At 52.9% G+C, this 20,760-nt stretch overlaps 2 protein-coding genes across 6 annotated transcripts in view; one reads left to right on the top strand and one right to left on the bottom strand.

The window, feature by feature from the left end:
- ABR (ABR activator of RhoGEF and GTPase) overlaps window positions 1–9,973 on the top strand; it is a 283,141-nt gene extending 273,168 nt beyond the window's left edge. For all 5 annotated transcript variants that reach the window (XM_051992220.1, XM_051992223.1, XM_051992221.1 and 2 more), the window contains 5 exons: window positions 436–575; window positions 3,502–3,636; window positions 4,828–4,933; window positions 6,385–6,532; window positions 7,853–9,973. In XM_051992220.1, coding sequence (XP_051848180.1) covers window positions 436–575; window positions 3,502–3,636; window positions 4,828–4,933; window positions 6,385–6,532; window positions 7,853–7,942 — 619 coding nt within the window. In that variant the 3' untranslated portion in view covers window positions 7,943–9,973. The remainder of the gene's footprint in view (window positions 1–435; window positions 576–3,501; window positions 3,637–4,827; window positions 4,934–6,384; window positions 6,533–7,852) is intronic.
- A 2,237-nt stretch (window positions 9,974–12,210) lies between these two features.
- TIMM22 (translocase of inner mitochondrial membrane 22) lies at window positions 12,211–20,072 on the bottom strand. The gene is made up of 4 exons (XM_051992225.1): window positions 19,802–20,072; window positions 17,779–17,975; window positions 16,460–16,532; window positions 12,211–12,839 (listed from the first exon to the last, which is right to left on the bottom strand). The coding sequence occupies exons 1-4, from the start codon at window positions 20,037–20,039 to the stop codon at window positions 12,763–12,765; spliced, it is 585 nt and encodes a 194-aa protein (XP_051848185.1). The 5' UTR covers window positions 20,040–20,072; the 3' UTR covers window positions 12,211–12,762.
- Window positions 20,073–20,760: the final 688 nt, after the last annotated feature.

Genomic DNA, 20,760 nt, shown 5'->3' with positions numbered 1-20,760 from the left:
GGAGGGCTGGGCTTGGCCCCTGGGTCTCCTTGAGCTAAATCTGGGCCCCGTGATCCTGATTGTTGGGCAGAGGCTGGGACACGTTCAGTGTTATCTCAGAAATGCAAGTCTTTGCCCCTGGGAACCAACCTGTTCCTTCCTAGAAAAGCTACCTCACCCTCCCGTGGGAGGAGAGTCTCACTCTCAGTGAGGTTTTTCCCTCAGGGTTTTCCCAAAGGAAAGTCCTCTTCCCTCTTCTGTCCCCCTGGTTTCTGTTTAACCTGCTGCTTCCCCCCAGTTTGTGCCCCTGCTGGGGGTCCTCCCTCTGCCGCCCCCTCCCCTGCCCCGGGGCATCTCCTCCCGGTCTCCCCATCCCCGCTGCCCAAGGTCGGAAGGAAGCTGTGGGGGGAGGGAGGGGCCGCTGTGCCAGTCACCGCCCCCACCCCCTGCCCACAGGCGAGAGCGCTCCAAGGTGCCCTACATCGTCCGGCAGTGCGTGGAGGAGGTGGAGAAGAGAGGCATCGAGGAGATCGGGATCTACCGGATTTCGGGGGTGGCCACGGACATCCAGGCGCTGAAGGCCGTCTTTGACGCCAGTGAGTCCCAGGGCAGCGCCGGGGCTGGGGGAGGGCGTGGGGGGCGCAGGGGGGCACAGGGCCGGATCCCCCGCTCACAGACTCGCGGGTACAGGGGCAGCCTTGGAAACGACTCCCGGGGGGTCAGATACGAAAGCCCTGAGCTCGCCCCTCAGCCCCCGGGGGCCTCCTCGGGAGCCGTGCTGGGTCACCCTCCAAGACAGGGCCTCTGCCTTCTGTCTCACGGCCCCCTCGGGCTCCCAGAAAAATGTTTTCAAAAGCACAATTCACATAGAACCACAAAGGAAACCAATGACACTGGAGCAAACGCACCAACAATATGCCTTAGCAGGCCGAGTCCCTAAAACCGCTGGTCGTTCGGAGAGCCCGGCGAGCTTGGAAATCTCCGTCCCACTAAAGCCGGTTCTGGCCTGTGGGTGTCCGTGAAGCTCTCGCAGACCGGGCCCTGCCCTCGGGGTCACTCGTGATCCCGCAGGGCCGGGGGGGGGAGGCGCCCAGGGCATGGCTCGCCTGCTGGGAGAGTCCGGCTGGTCCGGGCTGACCAGGGAGTCCCTGAGGGCTGGATCCCCCTGCCCTTCCCCGGGCCCTCCCCCCCACGCCACCCCCAGCCGGGAGGGGGACCCGGGAGGGCGGCAGGGGAGGGCAGGGAGGAAGGCTGGGAGCTTGGAGGGGGCCGGGAGGCTGAGGCAGATACTGGCTCGGGGCTGCTTGTTCCTGGCCCAGATTCCTCTTCGTGGCCTGGAAACCAAGGCTTGGTTGAACATGATTTTAGGTGCAAAAAATGTGCCGAGGTTTCCAGAGGGCTTAGTTGGGACTGTCGGCGGGACAGAACCTTCCGTATGCATCAGTGTGGCCCCGGGGGTCTGGCTCCCTCCCCCTCCTTTTCTCACGGGCTCGGGGTCCCCCACCCGGCCCGGCCCAGTCGGGACTCGGAGGCCCCCCCCTCTCCAGCCACTTGCCTTGGCCCTGCCCGTGCTTAACAAGGACTTTGGCAAGGCAGCCCAAACAGGAACCAGAGTAATGATGCAAATAAAGATAACAACAGCTGACATTCGTGTCAGACTTTAAGGTCCGCTGTGATCTCATGTGATCTTCACAGTAATCCCGGCAGGTCAGTGCTGTTATTGTCTCACGGACACATGTGGAAATGAGCCTGTGAAAGGCGGGCTGACCAGACCCAGGCCAGTAAAGCGTCTGAGGCAGGAGTTCTTGCTCAGGTCTGGCCAAGCCCTGATTCCGTCTCTTGCTCTCCCAGCTCCCGGAGCTGCATCTGCGGCCAGCAGAGCCGGCTTCCGAGCTTGGTCCTGGGGTTGCCCAAAGTCTCACGGCCTCAGTTTCCTCATCTGTAAAGTGACGGGCTGGACAAGGCGGCCGCCGGGGGCTCCCCCAGCTCTGTCTGCGCCCCTTGTCAGGGACCTTGTCTGAGGAAAGGCCCTCGGGCCCACTTGTCGCCAGGCTCCTGGGTCTGAGGCCCCGGCCAGGCCGGCCCTGTGGACAGAAGGAAGAAGTACGGGGGCTGTGTCTGAGGGAAGAGGCTGCCCCCAAATCCCTCCTTGGGACAAGTGGGAGGGAATCCGGAGAGCTGCCAGGACTTGTTTATTGATAAGTGGGGGCTCTTTGGGGGATGGGACTAGATGTATTCTTCCTAGTCTCGGAGAGGAGCTTCTTGACGAATGGGTCGAAACTGCCACAAAACAGATTTTGGCTTTTAAAAAATTGGTAAAGTGGTGGGAAGAAGGTAGAAGGATTCTGCTGGCTCTGCCAGGTGTATTTTGGGCAGGATTAGGAAAAACTTTCTTTTCTTTTTTTTTTTTTTAAATAACTTTTCATTGATAGAACTCATGCCAGGGTAATTTTTTTTACAGCATTATCCCTTGCATTCACTTCTGTTCCGATTTTTCCCTTCCCTCCCTCCTTCCATCCCCTCCCCTAGATGGCAAGCAGTCCTTTACATGTTGAATAGGTTACAGTATATCCTAGATACAATATATGTGTGCAGAACCGAACAGTTTTCTTGTTGCACAGGGAGAGTTGGATTGAGACGGTATAAATAACCTGGGAAGAAAAACAAAATTGCAAGCAGTTTATATTCATTTCCCAGTGTTCTTTCTCTGGGTGTAGCTGCTTCTGTCCATCTTTGATCAATTAAAGCTCTCTTTATCGAAGAGATCCACTTCCATCAGAATACATCCTCAAACAGTATTGTTGTTGAGGTATATAATGATGTCCTGGTTCTGCTCATTTCACTCAGCATCAGTTCATGTAAGTCTCGCCAGTCCTCTCTGTATTCATCCTGCTGGTCATTCCTTACAGAACAATAATATTCCATAACATTCATATACCACAATTTACCCAGCCATTCTCCAATGGATGGGCATCCTTTCATTTTCCAGCTAGAAAGTTATTCCTATGGACAGAAGCAGCTACACCCAAAGAAAGAACACTGGGAAATAAATATAAACTGTTTGCATTTCTGTTTTTCTTCCCAGGTTATTTCTACCTTCTGAATTCAATTCTCCCTGTGCAACAAGAAAACTGTTCGGTTCTGCACACATATATTGTATCTAGGATATACTGTAACCTATTTAACATGTAAAGGACTGCTTGCCATCTGGGGGAGGGGGTAGAGGGAGGGAGGGGAAAAATCGGAGCAGAAGTGAATGCAAGGGATAATGCTGTAAAAAATGACCCTGGCATGTGTTCTATCAACAAAAAGTTATTTAAAAAAATAAATAAAATTAAATTCAAAAAAAAAAGGAATAACTTTCTAACAATTACCGTTCTCTAAAACTGGCATGAGCAGCCTTGGTCCTGCCATTCCTGGAAGTCTTGAAATAGAGACCAGGGAGCCCTTCTCAGGGAGGGCTCCGGTGCATTCTGGGGATCTCTGGAAGTGACTAATCCCCTCCTCTCCTCTCCTCTCCAGACAATAAGGATGTGCTGGTGATGCTGAGTGACATGGACATCAATGCCATTGCAGGGACCTTGAAGCTCTACTTCCGGGAGCTCCCCGAGCCCCTCCTCACAGACAGACTCTACCCGGCCTTCATGGAGGGCATTGGTGAGGTTTGCCCCAGGTAGCTGGGGCTCCTGTCCAGGTGATCCCTGGGATTGGGGGACATTTAGGAAGGGACATAGTCCCTGGCTGGTTATTAGGCTGCCCCCTCCTTACATTTAGGTTGAAAGAGGAAGATTTCTCAAATTTCCAGGTTTACTAGAAACTTACAAACCATAAGACAGGCCATTGGTTCTGCAGTGCTCTGCCTCCGGGACGGGGCTGGCCTTGGACGGAACCGACCCTCACAGGATGGCTTCGGCTTGGTTTGGGGGTTTTTTCTCAGAAATAGTTTATTTTTCCAATTATATGTGAATGTAGTTCTCTACGTTCATTTTGGTGAGAATTTACTCCAATCAGAGTAAAGCGGCCCCTGGGGCAGACAGCCCCTGGATCCGGCTTGCTGTGACTAGCTTTCGCCTGTGTCCCTGCCCTCTCAGAGACTCGGCCCCCTTACTCCTAACCGCCTTCCTCCAGGAGACGGGGATGGGACATTGTCTCATTCTAGAGCAAGCTCTGTGAGGCGCTGTGCCCTTCCTCCTCCAGCTCAGCTCTATTAAAAATGGCAGCAGGAAACAAAGCAGTTTTTGCCTCTGGCCAGGTGCAAAGAAAGGGGGAGATGTTGGGGGAGGCTTTGCCAGCTGCAAAGGTGCATTTTGGGCGAGATGAGTGGATGAGAAGGCGTTTCCGGAGGGCTCTTGTCAGTCCCAAGCCGAGCCTTCCTCTCTGGGAGCCGGAGTCAGATCTGAGAGCACAGCGCATGAAAGACCCGGACCAGTGCGCTGCGGGCCGGCTACCGGGCCGACCTTCTGCTTCTGCGCTCCCAGACCCAGGGAGGCCCGTTTGTCCTGGCCCTGCTAACCCACCTTCTGGGCCCCGGTTCCCTTCTTGGTAAAACGGGAGTCTGGTTAGGTCCAGCTCCAGATCCCTGGCCCGTGCTGCTGATAGGGCTAGAGTTGCCGAGCCGGAGGTACAGGGTCCAGCTTGAGGGATATAAGGAGACCCCCGCCCCTCTGACCAGAGTTGCGACCCCCCTCCTGGGGAAACAGGATGATCGCATCAGTCCTGGGCATCGCAGCGGGTGCCCACCCTGCCCATGCTCCGAGTCGCTCGCTGGGGCTGAGCGCGGGGTTCTGGGGGCGAGACCTGAGCCCCCGGCTCGTCCGGAGGAGCTGACCCCCTTTCTCTTGTCGCCAGCCCTCTCCGATCCTGCCGCCAAGGAAAACTGTATGATGCACCTTCTCCGGACGCTTCCTGACCCCAACCTTATCACTTTCCTCTTCTTGCTAGAACACTTGAAAAGGTGAGCGTTGGGGGGGGGGCTTGCCCATGGGGCTCCTGCACTGCCCCGAGGGGGAGGCTCCCAGGGCAGTGCGCTCTTGGTAACCCTGGGGAAGGCTCGGTTGGAGGGCCCCCTTCCAGAAAGAACGGGCTGACTCTGGAATCAGATCCACTCTCAAGGCTCACTGCTTGTGTGAGCCTGGCTTTATCACTTCCTGTCCCTGGGCCTCAGTTTCCCCCTCTGTAAACTGGGGGCAGGAGACTGGACTGAATGGTCTCTGAGACAAGATTCGTCACCTTCCAGCTGAGCTGGCGAACTTGGCTGGCAGCCCTGGGGTCGGGGCTGGAGAGGAGGTTGCATTTCCCAGGGATCGTGGCACGGCCCTCCCATCCCCCTCCATCTGTCCCCCTCGGGGTCTGGGTTTCAGATTCCCGGAATCTGCCTTGTGCAGGCTGGTGGGGGCTGAGCAGGAGCTCCGAAGGCCGGGCCTTTCCCACCCTCCGCAGGGCCCGGCTCGGGTTTCACGTCCCTCCCGTCCCGGGCACCTTCCCCGCTGGCTTGGCCAGGGCCGGAGTCCTGCCCCACTCCCCCACGCTTCGGAGAGCAGCGGGAACATCCAGGAGAAGGGCGAAGGGAAAATCCATTAGGTTTCCTCCCTGAGAACCGGGCACAGCCTGTTCCCACATCTGGTCCCCTGGACCAGGCTCAACTTCTGTGGGGCTGGGGGCGGAGGAGGCCGCGCAGCTGCCTCCGACAGGGCCCTGTTTTTCTGCCTGTTTCCAAGGCGATGGGCTGCTCCGCTCGGGCAGGGCCCGTGGGTCCCCCAAGGACGCTGGCGGCCCCCGGGGGGTCTTTGTGTGGCTCCTGAGGGACTGGGGGCAGTGGGGGCCCAAGCTGTCGCTCTTAGGTGGCGTTGGAGATGGGCCGGGGCCGGGCTCTTTGTCAGGGAACCGGGAGGAGATTGGGGGGGGGCGGGGGCTGCCCGGGCACTGGCCACAGACGGCCGCTAATACCCGCTGCTCAGAGGGAGAGACCAGCAGGGACAGCTGGCCGGTTACGCAAGAGCAAGGGGGGCCAGCCCCGCACCCAGCTCTGGGGGGGCTGCCTTGGCCCCAGGCCAGGTCCAACCCTAAGCCGGCCTCGGGCCCGACCAGCCAAGCCTCTGTTTGCCCTCTCCCGGCCTCTCCTCTCCTCCCAGGAGTCAGGGCTCGGACAAATGACCTTGAAGGTACCTTTGGGGTCCAAAGCTGTAACCCATAAACCTGCCGTCCCTTCAGGGCACGCCCCAAAAAGGATTCCAGCCCCTGGCTGCCCTCGGCCTCCTGGGGAGGCTCCGGGCCACGGGATGCGCTGGGAACGGCTTCAGCCCCATCCCCCAGGGCCTCCTTCCCGGCCTCCCGTGAAGCGGCTGAGGCTGCAGGGGGTCCCGGGCAGAAATAACCTCCCTCCTCCCCTTCCCCCCTTTCCCCCAGGGTTGCCGAAAAGGAGCCCATCAACAAGATGTCCCTTCACAACCTGGCCACTGTGTTTGGCCCCACATTACTGAGACCGTCCGAGGTAGAGAGCAAAGGACACCTGACCTCGGCCTCGGACATCTGGTCTCACGATGTCATGGCACAGGTAATCCCGGGAGGGGTCCTTCTGTCTCCCACTGGTGGGGTGGGGGGGGGACTTAGAGATCCTGCTGCCCTCGGGCACCCAGGAAAGGAACGGAGGGTGAGGCTGGCACAGGGGGCACCCAGGGAAAGGAACGGAGGGTGAGGCTGGCACAGGGGGCACCCAGGGAAAGGAACGGAGGGTGAGGCTGGCACAGGGGGCACCCAGGGAAAGGAACGGAGGGTGAGGCTGGCACAGGGGTAAAGAGCCCAACTTGGAGCTGCCCGACTCGCAGCTCCAAGCGAGACTGTCCCTGACCCCCTCCTGCACTTTCTCCCCATGTAACAAGAAGCCCCTCAGGTCGGCCCTGGGAGAGGGCACGCCTCCCCGAGTGTCCCCGTGGGAGCTCATCTGTGAAATAGGGAGAACAGACCCGCCTCTCAAGGGGCGAGGGTCCGTGAGCCCACAGGCTCCGCTCACCTCCAAGCTCGGGACAAAAGCCGGCACTCCCTGTCAGACCATGAAATGGCAGCCGGTCCAGAGCCCGGGACCGGCCGAGAGCCCCCTGGCTCCCCGCAGCTGGACCTCGCCCTCTCCCCCGGCTGGCCCCCCTCCCTTTGGGTGCTCTGAAGGAAGGAGTCCCTGCCGCCTCAGGACAGGCGGGCTTTCCCCTGCCAGCCACCCCCGACCCTCAAGGGGCCGGCCTTGGAGTTCAAACCCAGGAGAAGCCCGAGTCTCCCCCCTCTGCTCCCTCTTGTGCAGAAGGAGTGCATGGGATCCATGGGCTCTCCACGCTCTCCTCCCGCTCCCGTGGGAGAAGAACCGGGCGGGGCTCCCTCAGGGCCCTTCCTCCCCCAGCCTCCCTAACACCCGATGGCAGCGAGCTTTGTGGGCACAAATCCTGTCACAGAGGATGGGATTTTTTTTAATCCATTTCATTTTGTTAAACTTTTGCCATTATTTCCCAATCATCTTTTTAACATTTAAAATATTTTTGAACCCCACATTCTTCCCCTCCCTCCTGCCCGCCCCCACCCCCAGAAGGCGAGCGATGGGAAAGGTGCCCCCTGTGCCAGCCTCACCCTCCGTCCCTTCTCCTGGGTGCCCCCTGTGCCAGCCTCATCCTCCGTCCCTTCTCCTGGGTGCCCCCTGTGCGACGTCTGTGCGCTGGGTGGGGGTGGAGAGGTGCCACCTTTGTGTTTATTAAATGGAATCCCCAGCGCTCCCGGGAGGCCGGCATGGGCAGACCGGGGGTCCAGAGCAGGCGCGGCCCTGAAGCCCCCCCGGGTGAGAGTAAGCGGGCAGCAGGGCCGGCTCCTCACCGCCCTCCCCCGTCTCCCCCAGGTCCAGGTCCTCCTCTATTACCTGCAGCACCCACCCATCTCCTTTGCGGAGCTGAAACGGAACACACTGTACTTCTCCACGGACGTTTAGCACAGGCCTGGGCGGCTCAGGGCCCGCCGCAGGCTCCGGGGCTCAGCACAGACTTGACAAAACAATCGACGGACCCCCAACAAACCTATGGAGCAGCCAGCCAAGGGAAGCGGAGAATGGCGCGCGCCTCCTGTGCGGCCTTGTACAAAGCCGGCCTCGTCCTGCCCCCGCCCCGTCGCCCGCTGTGTCCGCGCCCGATGCCCCGCGCCCGCGGAACGTCCCTCTTAGATTTGTCACCGAGGCCGCGGGGCCGGGCACCCGGACGCCCGCCCCCGCTTTCTGCCCTCTGGCATTTTCGTTCCTTCCGAGTCTAACGCAAAGGTTTTTCGTTTGCTCTGTGACTTCTGCCAAGCCACCTGCCCCGGCCGGCTCCCCGGAGCCCCCGCTTTGCTCCCACCCCATTCCCTGCATGCGAAGCCTGGGCCGGGTCCCCTGGTGGGGCAGGGCCCTCGGAAGTGCCGGATCCAGCCTCGCCGCCTGCGGGCACCGGACCGTGAGACGGGGCTGCGCCACCCCCGGCTCGGAGCAGGGGCCCGGGGACCCTGGGGGGAGCTGGAGCCCATTGCCGGGAGGCCGCATCGCCCCGTTTTCTCCCCCGCCTTTCAGTTCCCTTCCCCCTAGTATTTCGCCCTCTGTGTCAGACTCATGGGGGGTGACCTGCTATCCAGCCGGGGTTCGGGTCATTCTCCCTGATCCCCATCTGCCAAAGGTCTTGGAGAAGAACCGCTCTTCTGACCCCAATCTGGGGGACGCAGGAGTTTGGGCCCCTTCCCCCTATTTTGTGTTCACAAGTTGAAAAGTGAGAGGTACCGAGCACGGCCCTTAGAAAGGAGAGGAAGGGCGGGGCTACAAGTGAGGGGGACCTGTCTTGGGGGGCCGTCTGCCCTAGGGCCACAAATAGGACCCTCCCACCTCCTCAGTCGCTCCGCCTTAGACCCTGCCCTCTGCAGCCAGGCCCTGCAGCCCCTGTGCCCACTGAGCCCCACCAGGAGGGGTGGGTCAGCTACAGTGGGGCCCCAACCCAGGATGGGAACAGCTCAAGGCCCTGGCCTCCCTGGTGCTGCCCATTCAGACGCTCTTTCTCCCCTGCCTGGCTTCCCAGTGACCCTCCTGCCCAGCTACAGAAAGGGGGTGGGGAGCCCTTCAGCCTGGCCGTGGGGAGCACCGACTTGCCCTCCTCAGCCAAACACTGCAGCTCCGTGGTGTGACTGGGGAGAGCAAGCTGGGCCCCGTCCCCTGGGAGCCCAAGAGCAGAGGAGCTTCCAGGTCTGCACCCAGCCCGGGCCTGGCGGGCCCATGGAGTTCTCCAGACCGGGACACGAGCCGGCTCCCTGGCTGAGTGTTTTGGAAGAGGAGACCCTCTCCGAATCGGAGACCAGCCTGCATGGCTGGTGCTGGGGGCCAGACCGTCAAGGGCACCTCAAAGATGTCTCCCCTCCCTCTCTGCCCCCTTCTCCCCCATTGCCCAGGCTGGAGGTGGCCGTGCTCGGGCAGTGTCAGGGAGAGGGAGGCCCACTGGCAAGACACAGGGAAGAGCAAAGCCCCCCCGGTCCAGAGGCCCTAGTAGCCTGGCACACCTAAGTCGGCCTTGCTGCAGTTCTAGGTGGAGAGCTCGCCTGGGGGCTCTCACCCCAGCCCCCACCAGAAGAGAGGGAGGGGCTGCTGCCACCTGGAGATTGGCATAGGCAAGGAGGGCAAGGTAGTGACTGGAGGGAAACGTTTATCAAAAAATCCACATGGTTAGAAGGGTACTAGGGCAGGACAAAGCCCTGCAAGCGAGGGACTGCGTGGCCCAGGCGCCCAGAAAGCAGGCTGCAGCGTCCTCCCCGCTCCACGTCACCTTGTCCTCTTCCACGCAGGGGCCCGGGAGATTTGGAGAGGTTTGCGGATACCGGTAGGATAGGACTGTTCATTAAGGATATATTTTTTTGTCTGTGTCGTTTCAATTATGTAGATTATTATAAATGGATGTAAACCACGTGAGAGGAAAATGTTAATAAAAATGCAAAGCTCCAACGTTTGCACAAAACAGCCCAGGGTGTGGATGTTTGCATTCTCTGTGCTCCGGGGAAGACCTGGGACCCAGATGTGTCAGCAGCGTCCAGATGTGAGCTTCCTGAACGCCGGTTTCTCGGCTCTACCTCCCCTTCACGTCAAAAACGCAGTCGGGCTTAGAGTCCGGCCCCTTTCCGGATCACGGTGGAGTAAACTGCTTGGTGCTAGCCACCGGCCACGCTGGTCTCGGCCAGGAAGCTGGCGGCTTCTCGCTTCCACCGGCAGGAGGCCAGTCCCCCTAAAGTTCAGAGGGCTAAGAGGACCCAAAGTGGTCAGATTGGGGGGAGGAAGGGAGAAGACAGGAGATCCTGTTTTCAATTTTCCCAAATTTTCTTTTGGAGGACGGACAGAGGCTGTTCTCCGGCAAGGGTTGTCCATAAAGGGGCTGAAATAGAGTGAAGTCCTCGGGCCCTCGCTGTGGGTGTCAGGAGGGTTAACGCTGGCTCACACAGGCCGAAGCTCGCCCAACACTGTTTATTCTGGAGATAGGGAACAGATGTCTTTGAAAATTTGTGTTTAGTTTATGAGCTCATGCTATAGATCTGGCCATCTAAAACAGGAAGCCATTCATCTCCTCTTCTGATTGAATAGTCAATTCTGACAATGCTCGGCTTATTGAACCGACTTCCAGAGAGCTCATCTTTTCCAAGGCAATGGGGAATAGAGGCCTTCATTGATTCATTCATAATGACATTGAGGGCCGCCTGTGCATGCGAGACTGGTGCTACTCAAGCTGGCTGCCCTGGGGGTCCTGACAGGTAATCACACAGATCAGAAAACTTCTCATAGTGCTTCCCAAAATGCCCGTCTGGGAGAGGGTCACACTTGTTTGCTCTACAAGAACTATTAAGAATAGAACTGTCAAGACTATTAAGACATCCCCCACACACACAACATGGGTGGGAGAGATTACCTAGAATTCATTATCAGAAGGCTGTGGAAATCTGGAGGACCTTGGATTGCACAAGAGACATGGGTGAACAGAACAGGCTGTTACTAGCTGTCTTGGACCACACGGCTTAGGGACAGAGGCACACTCAAGTTTTAACCTTTGGGCCACAGGTAAGAGAGAAAACAAAGAGGGCAGCACAGTGTGATGGGAAGGAAAAGGGATACACAGGGACCCAGCCCATCCATCCTGGCAGCAGGGATAACTCCCTGAGGCACCAAAGCTAAAGATTGAGCAGTGCCATGTCCCACTAGCAGCCCAGGTCACTGCATTCTCCAGCACGGCCTAGTCAAATTGCTTCCATGTACAAAGATGCATTTACTATGTTAGGGGGTCCCTTTGTATTTTTTTATTAAAGCTTTTTACTTTCAAAACATATGCATGGAAAACTTTTCAACATTGACTCTTACAAAAACTTTTGTTCCAAATTTAAAATGTTTTATAAATTAATACGATGGTGAGCGGGCACACAGATTTCAAATTTGCTTTAGGACACAGAACAGCTCAAACTTGACATAATGGAGTATCATCTCTTGCCAGACAACTACTTCCCTCCTTCTTCTCCCCCTTTTTTGTTTTGCTGAGGTAACTGGGGTTGAGTGACTTGCCCAGAGTCACACAACCAGGAAATGTTAAGTGTCTGAGGCCAGATTTGAACTCAGGTCCTCCTGACCTTCCTCCCCCTTTTTACTGTAAGTCTAAGGGCTTTTTTTTCCCTGACAGTCATCTGTGCACCAAATTGGTCTGAGATAAGTCTCAGGTATAAAACAAACACATTCTGCCAAATACAGCAGTATGGAAGCAAAGTCAGTAGCCACTGGTTATATTTGGCTGCTCTGGACTCAGTCAAAGCTGAGACTGATCCTGGAGAATGGGTAGGAAAGAACGCCCTCTCAACAACTTCCCATTAGAAGCACTGAGGGATGAGAGGATTCAGTCACTAGTGGTGAGAAGTCATACCCATCTCCTTAAGCCAATGTCAGGGAATAAGAACACCGAGCTAGTTCCCCTCAGCCAACTGGAAACACGCCTGTCAGCAAGCCAAAAGGTTTGGGTTTCTTCATTAGTCATAGAGGATTCCATGAGTCACAAGAAGACACTCAGTGAGAATGTTTACAGTGTTCTCCAACAACAGACACATCCCCGTGGGCACCCGCGAGCCTAATTTCGGCCAGAATTTCCCACCTCCTTTCCTTTGGGATCACATGACAGGCACCTGAGCCCTGATTGGGGAGAGTTGGACAAAAGAGAAAAGACTGTCAAATTTGTCTTTTCGAACTGTATTTAAATATACAATTTCCACAGTAAGGATGGCCTGGTGGTGGCCAACAGGATGGAACCATTCTTTAGCCAGAGAACAGGCTAGAAGGAACAAGTAACTTTTACTTTGTTCCCTACACCCTCCTCCCCCTTCCCTCAAATAAGGGGATTGGAGAATATCCCAACATAGGATAGTAAAGAACATCCCTTTCCAGTGTAATAAAGGCAGGCTGGACAGTTGCACTAAGAATTCATAACTTTTTGAAGTCATCAAATGGTTCCTGATCTTTTCGAAGGGGCCATTCTGTGGCATTCCTCTCCAGCAAGCTCTCATAGAGTCCGAGGACTAGGAATCATCCTGAGAGTTGCCGGCCCCTGGGAACAGCCCAGTGGAGCTACTCAGGAAGTTGGGGTGGCGGGGGCCAACAGCCCACTAGTGTCGCCCACCACTTAAGGAGAGCTTTCAGACGCCCGGTGCAGACAAAGTCCTTGAAGGCGGCCTCCTGCACTGCATGGCCCTGTGGGGTGCTGGGCTCTCCCCCAGGAGAAGCTCCTCTCATCGTAAATAATAATCAATGGCGGCAGAAAAAGCAGCAAAGCCTCCACAGCCGATGGCCCCGGCCTTTAAGCCAGCTGCAAAACCAAGAGGGAAGAGATGTCAGAGTAAGGCCTAGCTGGAGAACCACACACACACACACACTCTCTCTCTCTCACACTCACACACACACACACATACACCCCAACCACCCCACAACATGCCCACAGATTCCAGAAGCCAGAGAGGCCGCAGACAATGGAGCCCCTGGCAGCCCCTAGCCACCCGTCCATGGCCTTCATCAGTTCAGTTCCCTGGCAAAAGGTGCTTTAAAACAGGAGCCTGGGGAGCCTCAGCCTTGGGACAAGGAGAGCAGAGAACCTGTCACTGGACTCTGTTTACAGAACAAATTCCTGAGGCGCAATTAAAAGCGGGTGGAACACCTGTCGGATTGGCTAGAATGACAGGGAAAGATAATGCGGAATGTTGGAGGGGATGTGGGGAAACAGGGACACTGATACATTGTTGGTGGAACTGTGAACACATCCAGCCATTCTGGAGAGCAATTTGGAACTATGCTCAAAAAGTTATCAAACTGTGCATACCCTTTGATCCAGCAGTGTTTCTACTGGGCTTATACCCCAAAGAGATACTAAAGAAAGGAAAGGGACCTGTATGTGCCAAAATGTTTGTGGCAGCTCTGTTTGTAGTGGCTAAAATCTGGAATATGAATGGATGCCCATCAATTGGAGAATGGCTGGGTAAATTGTGGTATATGAATGTTATGGAATATTATTGTTCTGTAAGGAATGACCAGCAGGATGAATACAGAGAGGACTGGCGAGACTTACATGAACTGATGCTAAGTGAAATGAGCAGAACCAGGAGATCATTATATACCTCAACAACGATACTGTATGAGGATGTATTCTGATGGAAGTGGATCTCTTCGATAAAGAGAAGATCTAACTCAGTTTCAATTGATCAATGATGGACAGAAGCAGCTACACCCAAAGAAAGAACACTGGGAAACGAATGTAAACTATTTGCATTTTTGTTTTTCCTCCCGGGTTATTTTTATCTTCTGAATCCAATTCTCCCTGTGCAACAAGAGAACTGTTCGGTTCTGCACACACATATTGTATCTAGGATATACTGTAACCTATTTAACATGTATAGGACTGCTTGCCATCTGGGGTGGGGGAGGGAGGGAAGGAAAAAATCGGAACAGAAGTGAATGCAAGGGATAATGCTGTAAAAAATTACCCTGGCATGGGTTCTGTCAATAAAAAGTTATTTAAAAAAAAAAAAAAAAGCAGGTGGAAGGCAGCCAATTTGCTCCAAGGCAAGAGCAAAGGCCGGAGAAGATTCAGCCGAGGAACAGCCAGCTCTACCGCTCTGCTATCAAACACAACTGTTGTTTAAGGCACAAGGGCAAGAGGAATAATAACAAAGCTTTCAACAATCACAGACAAACAGAAAAGGAGCTTTGGGCTCTGGCCAAGCCAGGAAGTGATGGTGGCTAGAGCCCTGATGGGCCCTGCTGCCTCTGTGGAACTTGACCAATGGATGGCAGCTTGATGACAAAGTAACTTTTATGTTAACGGAGGGGGAATTATAATATGAAATGTTTAAACAGCCAAATACAGCACCAGGATTCTGCCTGCACAGGGGACCTGAGCAACAGGCAGGTAACCGAAACTGCCTCCCAGAACGCTTCAAAGGATCCAAAGAGGGCCGGTGGCCCACAATAAAGAGTGCAGAATCACAAGGCTGAGAGGAATTAAATAGCCTTTCCAAAAAAAAAAAAAAACCTAGAGTTTGACCTCACATGCACATCCGATTGGCCACAGTCAGTGCTGGAGAGGCCATGAAGACACAGGCACTTTAATAGGCTGCTGGGGGAGCGACAGCTGATTCCCACCACATCAGAAAACATTTTGTAATTATGCAAGAAAAATCACTACCTTTTGCCCCAGCAAACCAAGTGCTGGGACATATGCACACAGTCTCTCTTCCCCACCCCCAAGCAGGACTTTCCCCTCCCACATATGCCAAGATTTCATAGCAGCACCTTTTTTGGTAGCAAAAAACCTACAAATACAGATGCTCAATGAGGAATAGCTGAGCAGAGTACAGTGTGAGACTGTAATACAAAAGTATTATATCACAAAAAAGAGCCAATGTGAGCAATTCAGTGGTAATGAATTAATTCTAAGTTCTAAGAACAGAACCAAGAGATTAATATACAAACAATAAGTTGAAAACAGTAAAATCCCATCCTAGGATCAAGGATTCAGAGCTGAAAGGGAACTGAGAGATCAACTAATCAATCCCCTTATTTTCCACATGACAGATCCAAAGAGGTGAACAACCAAACCATCACCAGGCCTTAATGAACACTTCCTACGGGCCAGGCAGAGATACAGAGACTAAATGCCTTTGCCCTCAAGTGGACCTGCCCACAGGGGCATATGCCAGGGGCCACACCCAATCCCAGCAGGCTGGCACCCTCCCCCACAAGGTGATTTCTACAATGCAGCCTCCCCAGACAACTCGGGGCTCTCTAGTTCAAACCGTCTGTTCTCTGAGAGTGTCTAACCTGTGGGCCTGAACCAGATAAAAACGTAACTGAGAAATATTTAACAATGCAAATAGACACATACATCTTTGTAAACACTGATAACATTATACTTTAAAACTAAAACACACAATTCACCGGGACAAACGAGAGGGCCCTTTTTCAATCTGGACACCACAGCACCACACACCCGCCTTCCATCCCAAACATTTCTATCTGCCAGTGATTTAGAAGGGAAAGATCAGCAAAGGCCTCCTCCAGAAGATGGCATATGGTAGCTGAGACTTGAAGAGGGGTTCCAGGGCATTCCAGGCATGGGAGAAGGTGGGGCAAAGCCCAGAGAGGGCAGAGATATATGAAGAACAGTATCAAGGCAATTTGATGAGACCACAGGAATAAGACTGAAGATTGGCTGAGTCAGGGTGGAAAGGTCTTTCTGTAGTAAATATTCCAATATTTACTTATTCAAAAATCTGTCTTGGTCCCAGAGGAAACAGGACAAACATCTCTTCCTTCCATTCAGGAGAGAGGTGGGGGACCACAGTGTAGAGTGTTACATAGTCTATCATGTGACGTGGCTGTTTTGCTGATCAGATTTTGCTCAAGTTTATGTTTTTCAGAAGGGACAATTCATTTAAGGAGAATGCAGTAGTATGGTGGGAAATGATTCTTTTTTTAATATGAAAGAAAAAGAAAGAACCCTAGATAAAATTCCCAATGGTGGAATTAATTTCAGTAGAACTATTCCAGTGAGTGCTCACTAGCAAGAGATTCTTCCTCATCTCTAAATTCTTTCGCAGACCTCACAATCACAGATTTTAGAACTAGAAAAGTCCAACCCCTATTTCTTACATTCGGAAAAACACTGAGGCCCAGAGATTTGCCAAAGAGTGATAGAAGATAGAATCCTAAATCCTTTCCTCTTTTCTCTATGCTCCATAACACTGAAGCACCACACATCAACATTCACACGTGATCACACATGATCAACATAAACAACAACTGCACAAATTGCAGCCATAAGGAGATAATGGTCATCTAGTGTCCACACATGTCCAGGCTGCCCTTGGGAACATCAGCCTTAGGAAAAGATGCCCATAGTCACAAAGAACACTCCCACAAGAGCTGTTCACTGACCTCTAAAGCCAATGGCTCCTCCAGTGATGCAGCCACTGAGGACACTGTTCTTCCAGTCAGATTTTCCCCGATACTGTGGGATTTGAGAAATACAGGTCAGTATCACAGAAACACAGCAAACAAAATGATTAAGAAATAAATCTCAGTATGACAAAGAGACCTAACTGAGTTTCAATGGATAAATGATGGACAGAAACAGCTACACCCAAAGAAGGAACACTGGGAAATGAATGTGAACTATTTGCATTTTTGATTTTCTTCCCGAGTTATTTTTACCTTCTGAATCCAATTCTCCCTGTACAGCGGGAGAACTGTTCGGTTCTGCAAATATGTATTGTATCTAGGATATACTGCAACATATTTAACATATATAGGACTGCTTGCCATCTTGGGGAGGGGGGGTGGAGGGAGGGAGGGGAAAAAACGAAACATAAGCGAGTGCAAGGGATAATGGGGTAAAAAATTATCCTGGATTCTGTCAATACAAAGTTATTATTAAATAAAATAAAATTTAAATTAAAAAAAATAATAATTAAAAAAAAACCTAATAGTATTGGATAAAATTCAGGGATCCAAAAAGATTTTGCAGGCTAGACCAATGAGCTAAATTTAACAAAATAAAGTTAAATTAGGAATAATATAAAATTCTACATGGCTTCAAAAACCAATTGTCAATGTATAGAATGTAATAGGAATAAAAATTCAAGGGGTGTAACATTACTTGATAGCAGTTCATTTAAAAAATTCTTGTGAATCTTAAAAAAAAAAAAAAAAAAAAGAAAGAAATCTCAGGTTTCTAGTTGGTGAATTCATTTTCCCCACTAACAAGAATCCCATCTTTTTCAAAAATGATTCATTTTTTCAAATATTTAAGTTCTTTTCCAATTATATATAAAAACTAATTCTTAACTTTCACTTTTTTAAAATTTGAGTTGCAAACTCAAGACAAGTATTAAGCACCAGGGCAACATGACACAGAAAATGCAGAGCAGTTAAGGATGCCAAAATCTCTCATCCTAACTATCCTGATATAGGAAATTTAATTGAAATAATAATCTTATAACTTTCACATGGAAAAGAAGGCCAGTTTCTAGCCTCACAAAGAGGAAAAACAGCAATATAGGTATGTGATTAAAAAGCTAGCTCTTGATGTCTTGCTAAAGGGCAGCCTGTCCAGAGCAATGGGAAATAGCTATGCTGCTAAAATTTTTAGTCTCTAAAAGCTTTTCCAGCACATGAGCTCCAGACAATCTGTATTAGGAAGCGATACTAAAGGCTAATGTCCACAAACCAAAATCTTTCAAAAAGCCATCACTTACTGATTCCACCAGACACTCCGTACAGGAAAATATGGCCCCAACAATGGCAAAATTTTTGGCATAAGACAGTCCTCTCTGTCCCATATCTTTAAGAACTTCTCTTGCAGTTGGTGTTCGGTATGGATCCTTTGGGTCAAAGCCCACATTCGTATCAATGCCAGCAGTGAATACCCCAAATGCTCCTCCCAAGACGAATCCTAAATAAATAAAAAGAAAAATTGTTACTTCGTAAAGTCCCCTATAGTAATTCAAGACTACAAAATGACCTCTGCCAGCAGTGGAAAGTGTCCATAGACAGGACAGGCTAAGTAGAAGCTGTTTGGGATTACATCTCACAGAGGATGAGTGAGAAAGATGATCATGGGCTCTCCAATGATCACTAAACACAGTGAGACATGCTGGCAAGTGTACGAGATGAAAAATCTCTATACTATGTTACAAAAGGGTTCTTGGCTCCCAAACCTGGATGAGAGATTATAAGCACATGAAACAGCTAATTCTAAAATCTGCCACATAACCTGACAGTTAAGTCCTGAAACGGTTCCTCAAGCTCATAGGAATCTGGTAATGGGCAAGCTACGATCAGAAGAATCTAAAATATTATGTATCCTCTTCCCTTCCCCCCATTCATAACATTCTACAGAATAAAATCCACACGATTTAAGCTCAAAACCCATCATAATCAGGTCCAGAAACCCCTCGAAAGTCTTGATTTTGCTTGAGAGGAAGCATGATACTGAATATTTAAAGCCAGGAATATCAAGGTCCGCATCCTGCTCACATAACCATGTTTTAAATCATTTAACTTCTCCAGGTCTCAGTTTCCTCATTTGTAAAGTGGGGATGAAAACTCTTGTTATAAAAGGCTTAGAGGAGATAATATATGTAAAATGCTGAAAATGGCAGCCCTCATTATTTCCTCTCCGAGTTCATCTCTTCCCCTTTTCCAGACCTTGTCCCTTTGCTCAGTGCTTCCCCACGCCTCCCACTCCACCCCAGGCTTCTCCTGCCCACCTGTTACAGTGACTACGTTCCTCTGAACTCCCAGCACACTTCTAATCTGTACTGGTCATGTCACACAGGGCCTTTTAATAGCAGCTTTTCAGGTAATTTCTTGCCTTTCCAATTAGGGCCCGAGGAATATGGTAATAGTGTCATGGAAACCACACTGGTTAACGACAAGGACAAGATTACCTGACTTTCGATTCTGGCTCGGCTACTTATTGTTTGACAATATCCCTGCCCCTCAGGCTTTCATCAATAAAGCGAGTCTAGTCGAGATCAAGAAACTGTAGCATGTTTTGAAGTCATGAACCTTTAAGGAGTCTGTGAAATCTACGGACTTTTATCAGAATAGTTTTTGAAGAGCCCAAAGTACATTTCACTTAGAAGTGAAAATAAAGGTGTGTTTTTTCCCCCACCCAACTTCTAGAAACCTGTCCTAAATCCCAGATTGAGAAGCCCTGGTCTAGTTCAGGGACTCAAGATCAGTGAAGGCTTTTTCCAAACCAAAAAAAGCTTGAATAATGCTACTTCGATATCATACATTTCCTTAGTAAGACGATGCTTCTAAAACTCCAAGAGGCTCCTCGGGGCAGCCCCGGGTTCCTCGGCTCTAACGCCGGAGGGTTCTGCGGGGGGCGCCCAGGCCCGCCTTCTCCCTGCTCCCAGGCCGCCCCGTTGACCAAGGCTTCCTAGCCCGCCTCCTACCGCTCGCCTGCTCAGCTCTCCCGGGCACTGACGCCGGGGGCCCCAGCTCCGCTTCGCCTCATCCGCCTTCCAGGCTTTGCGGAGCGACCTCGGACCCCCAGCTCGGCTCCCTAACGCTCTCCCCCCCGGAAGCGATTGCTTGGGATATATTCTGTAGGGGGGAAGGAGACGTGGCGAAGGTCACCCGAGTGCTCGGCCAGATCCTAACGCTGCAGCATTTATTAGGAACCAACTGAGGACCCCGGCCCTATGGGGGCGAGGCTGCCAGCCCCCCCCCCCTCGCCGCCAGGCCCGGGGAGGTCAAGGGGCTCACCCCCGACGCAGGCCAGGGCGGCTTTGAAGGCGCAGCTCTCCATGGCCGTCTCAATCATCTTCTGCTCCTCACTCTTGGCTGGGCTCGGAATTCCGCCCAGGACGCCGGGCTCCAGGAGCCGCGGCTGCCGCTTGTCCCCCACCAGGTGCTGCAGGAGCAGACTGTACTGGAGGGGGGCGTCGGCAGCGGCCTCGGGCGCCGTGCCCTGAGAGCTGGGAGCCCGGCTTGCCGCCGCCATGGTCACCGCTGCCCCGGACTGGCCTTCGGGCCTCCCCTTCCTCTACGGCAGAGTCCACACCAGCACTTCCGCCAGACGTTCTGCTGCGGCAGATTCGATACACCACCCTAAGGCTTCCCTGGCCTGCTCCGTGATTCGGACGAGGTCCACTCGCTCACAACGCCACTGGAGAGCTGCGAAGTTTGGGGGGGGGGGGTTTAAGACGCTTTCGTTGGACTCAAGACATTGTCAAACGGTATTAACCGTTTGGGGATGTTGGAGATACGGACCATAATCTCTATTTACATGTCGGCCTCGCGGGGCGTGACGGGAGTTGTAGTCCAAGTTTGGCCGATAGCCTGAGTTATCCGGGGACTACGTTTCCCAGGGAGGTCCGCGCTGCACAATGCTGTGCAGAGTCCTCTCTCTCCTTCTAGAGGCCGTTGGAGCGCTTTGCAGGGTAAGGGCGCACGAGGCGTGATTCCCGCGCTCTCCCACGTGACCCTGGGCTCCTTGCCTGGAGCGGTGAGAGAGAAGGGCGGAGGGCTGCAGTTTCTGTGAGGTCAGAGGTCTCCCCCGGAGGTTCCGGAGCCGGAAGGGACCCCGACCTTCCTGGTGGTGGGGGTGAGAAGGCAGAAGAGGGGCAGTAGCTGCCATTTCCCCCTCAGGTGGTGCTGCGGTAGCGCCCCCATTCTACCTCTGGTAGAGCGACCCCCCCCCCTTACAGGGAAGCTGAGGTCAA

The sequence above is a fragment of the Antechinus flavipes genome, chromosome 4 (genome assembly GCF_016432865.1).
Source record: "Antechinus flavipes isolate AdamAnt ecotype Samford, QLD, Australia chromosome 4, AdamAnt_v2, whole genome shotgun sequence".
NCBI lineage: Eukaryota > Metazoa > Chordata > Mammalia > Dasyuromorphia > Dasyuridae > Antechinus > Antechinus flavipes.
This window is presented reverse-complemented; position numbering and strand designations above follow the sequence as displayed.

Excerpts from the sequence above, each read along its gene's own strand:
- TIMM22 (XM_051992225.1), bottom strand. The coding sequence starts at position 20,039 with ATGGCGGCGGCAAGCCGGGCTCCCAGCTCTCAGGGCACGGCGCCCGAG. Across the intron at positions 16,533-17,778 it reads CGGAGTGTCTGGTGGAATCA|TATCGGGGAAAATCTGACTG; the intron begins GTAAGTGATGGC and ends CAAATCCCACAG. Across the intron at positions 12,840-16,459 it reads AGGAGCCATTGGCTTTAGAG|CTGGCTTAAAGGCCGGGGCC; the intron begins GTCAGTGAACAG and ends TTGGTTTTGCAG.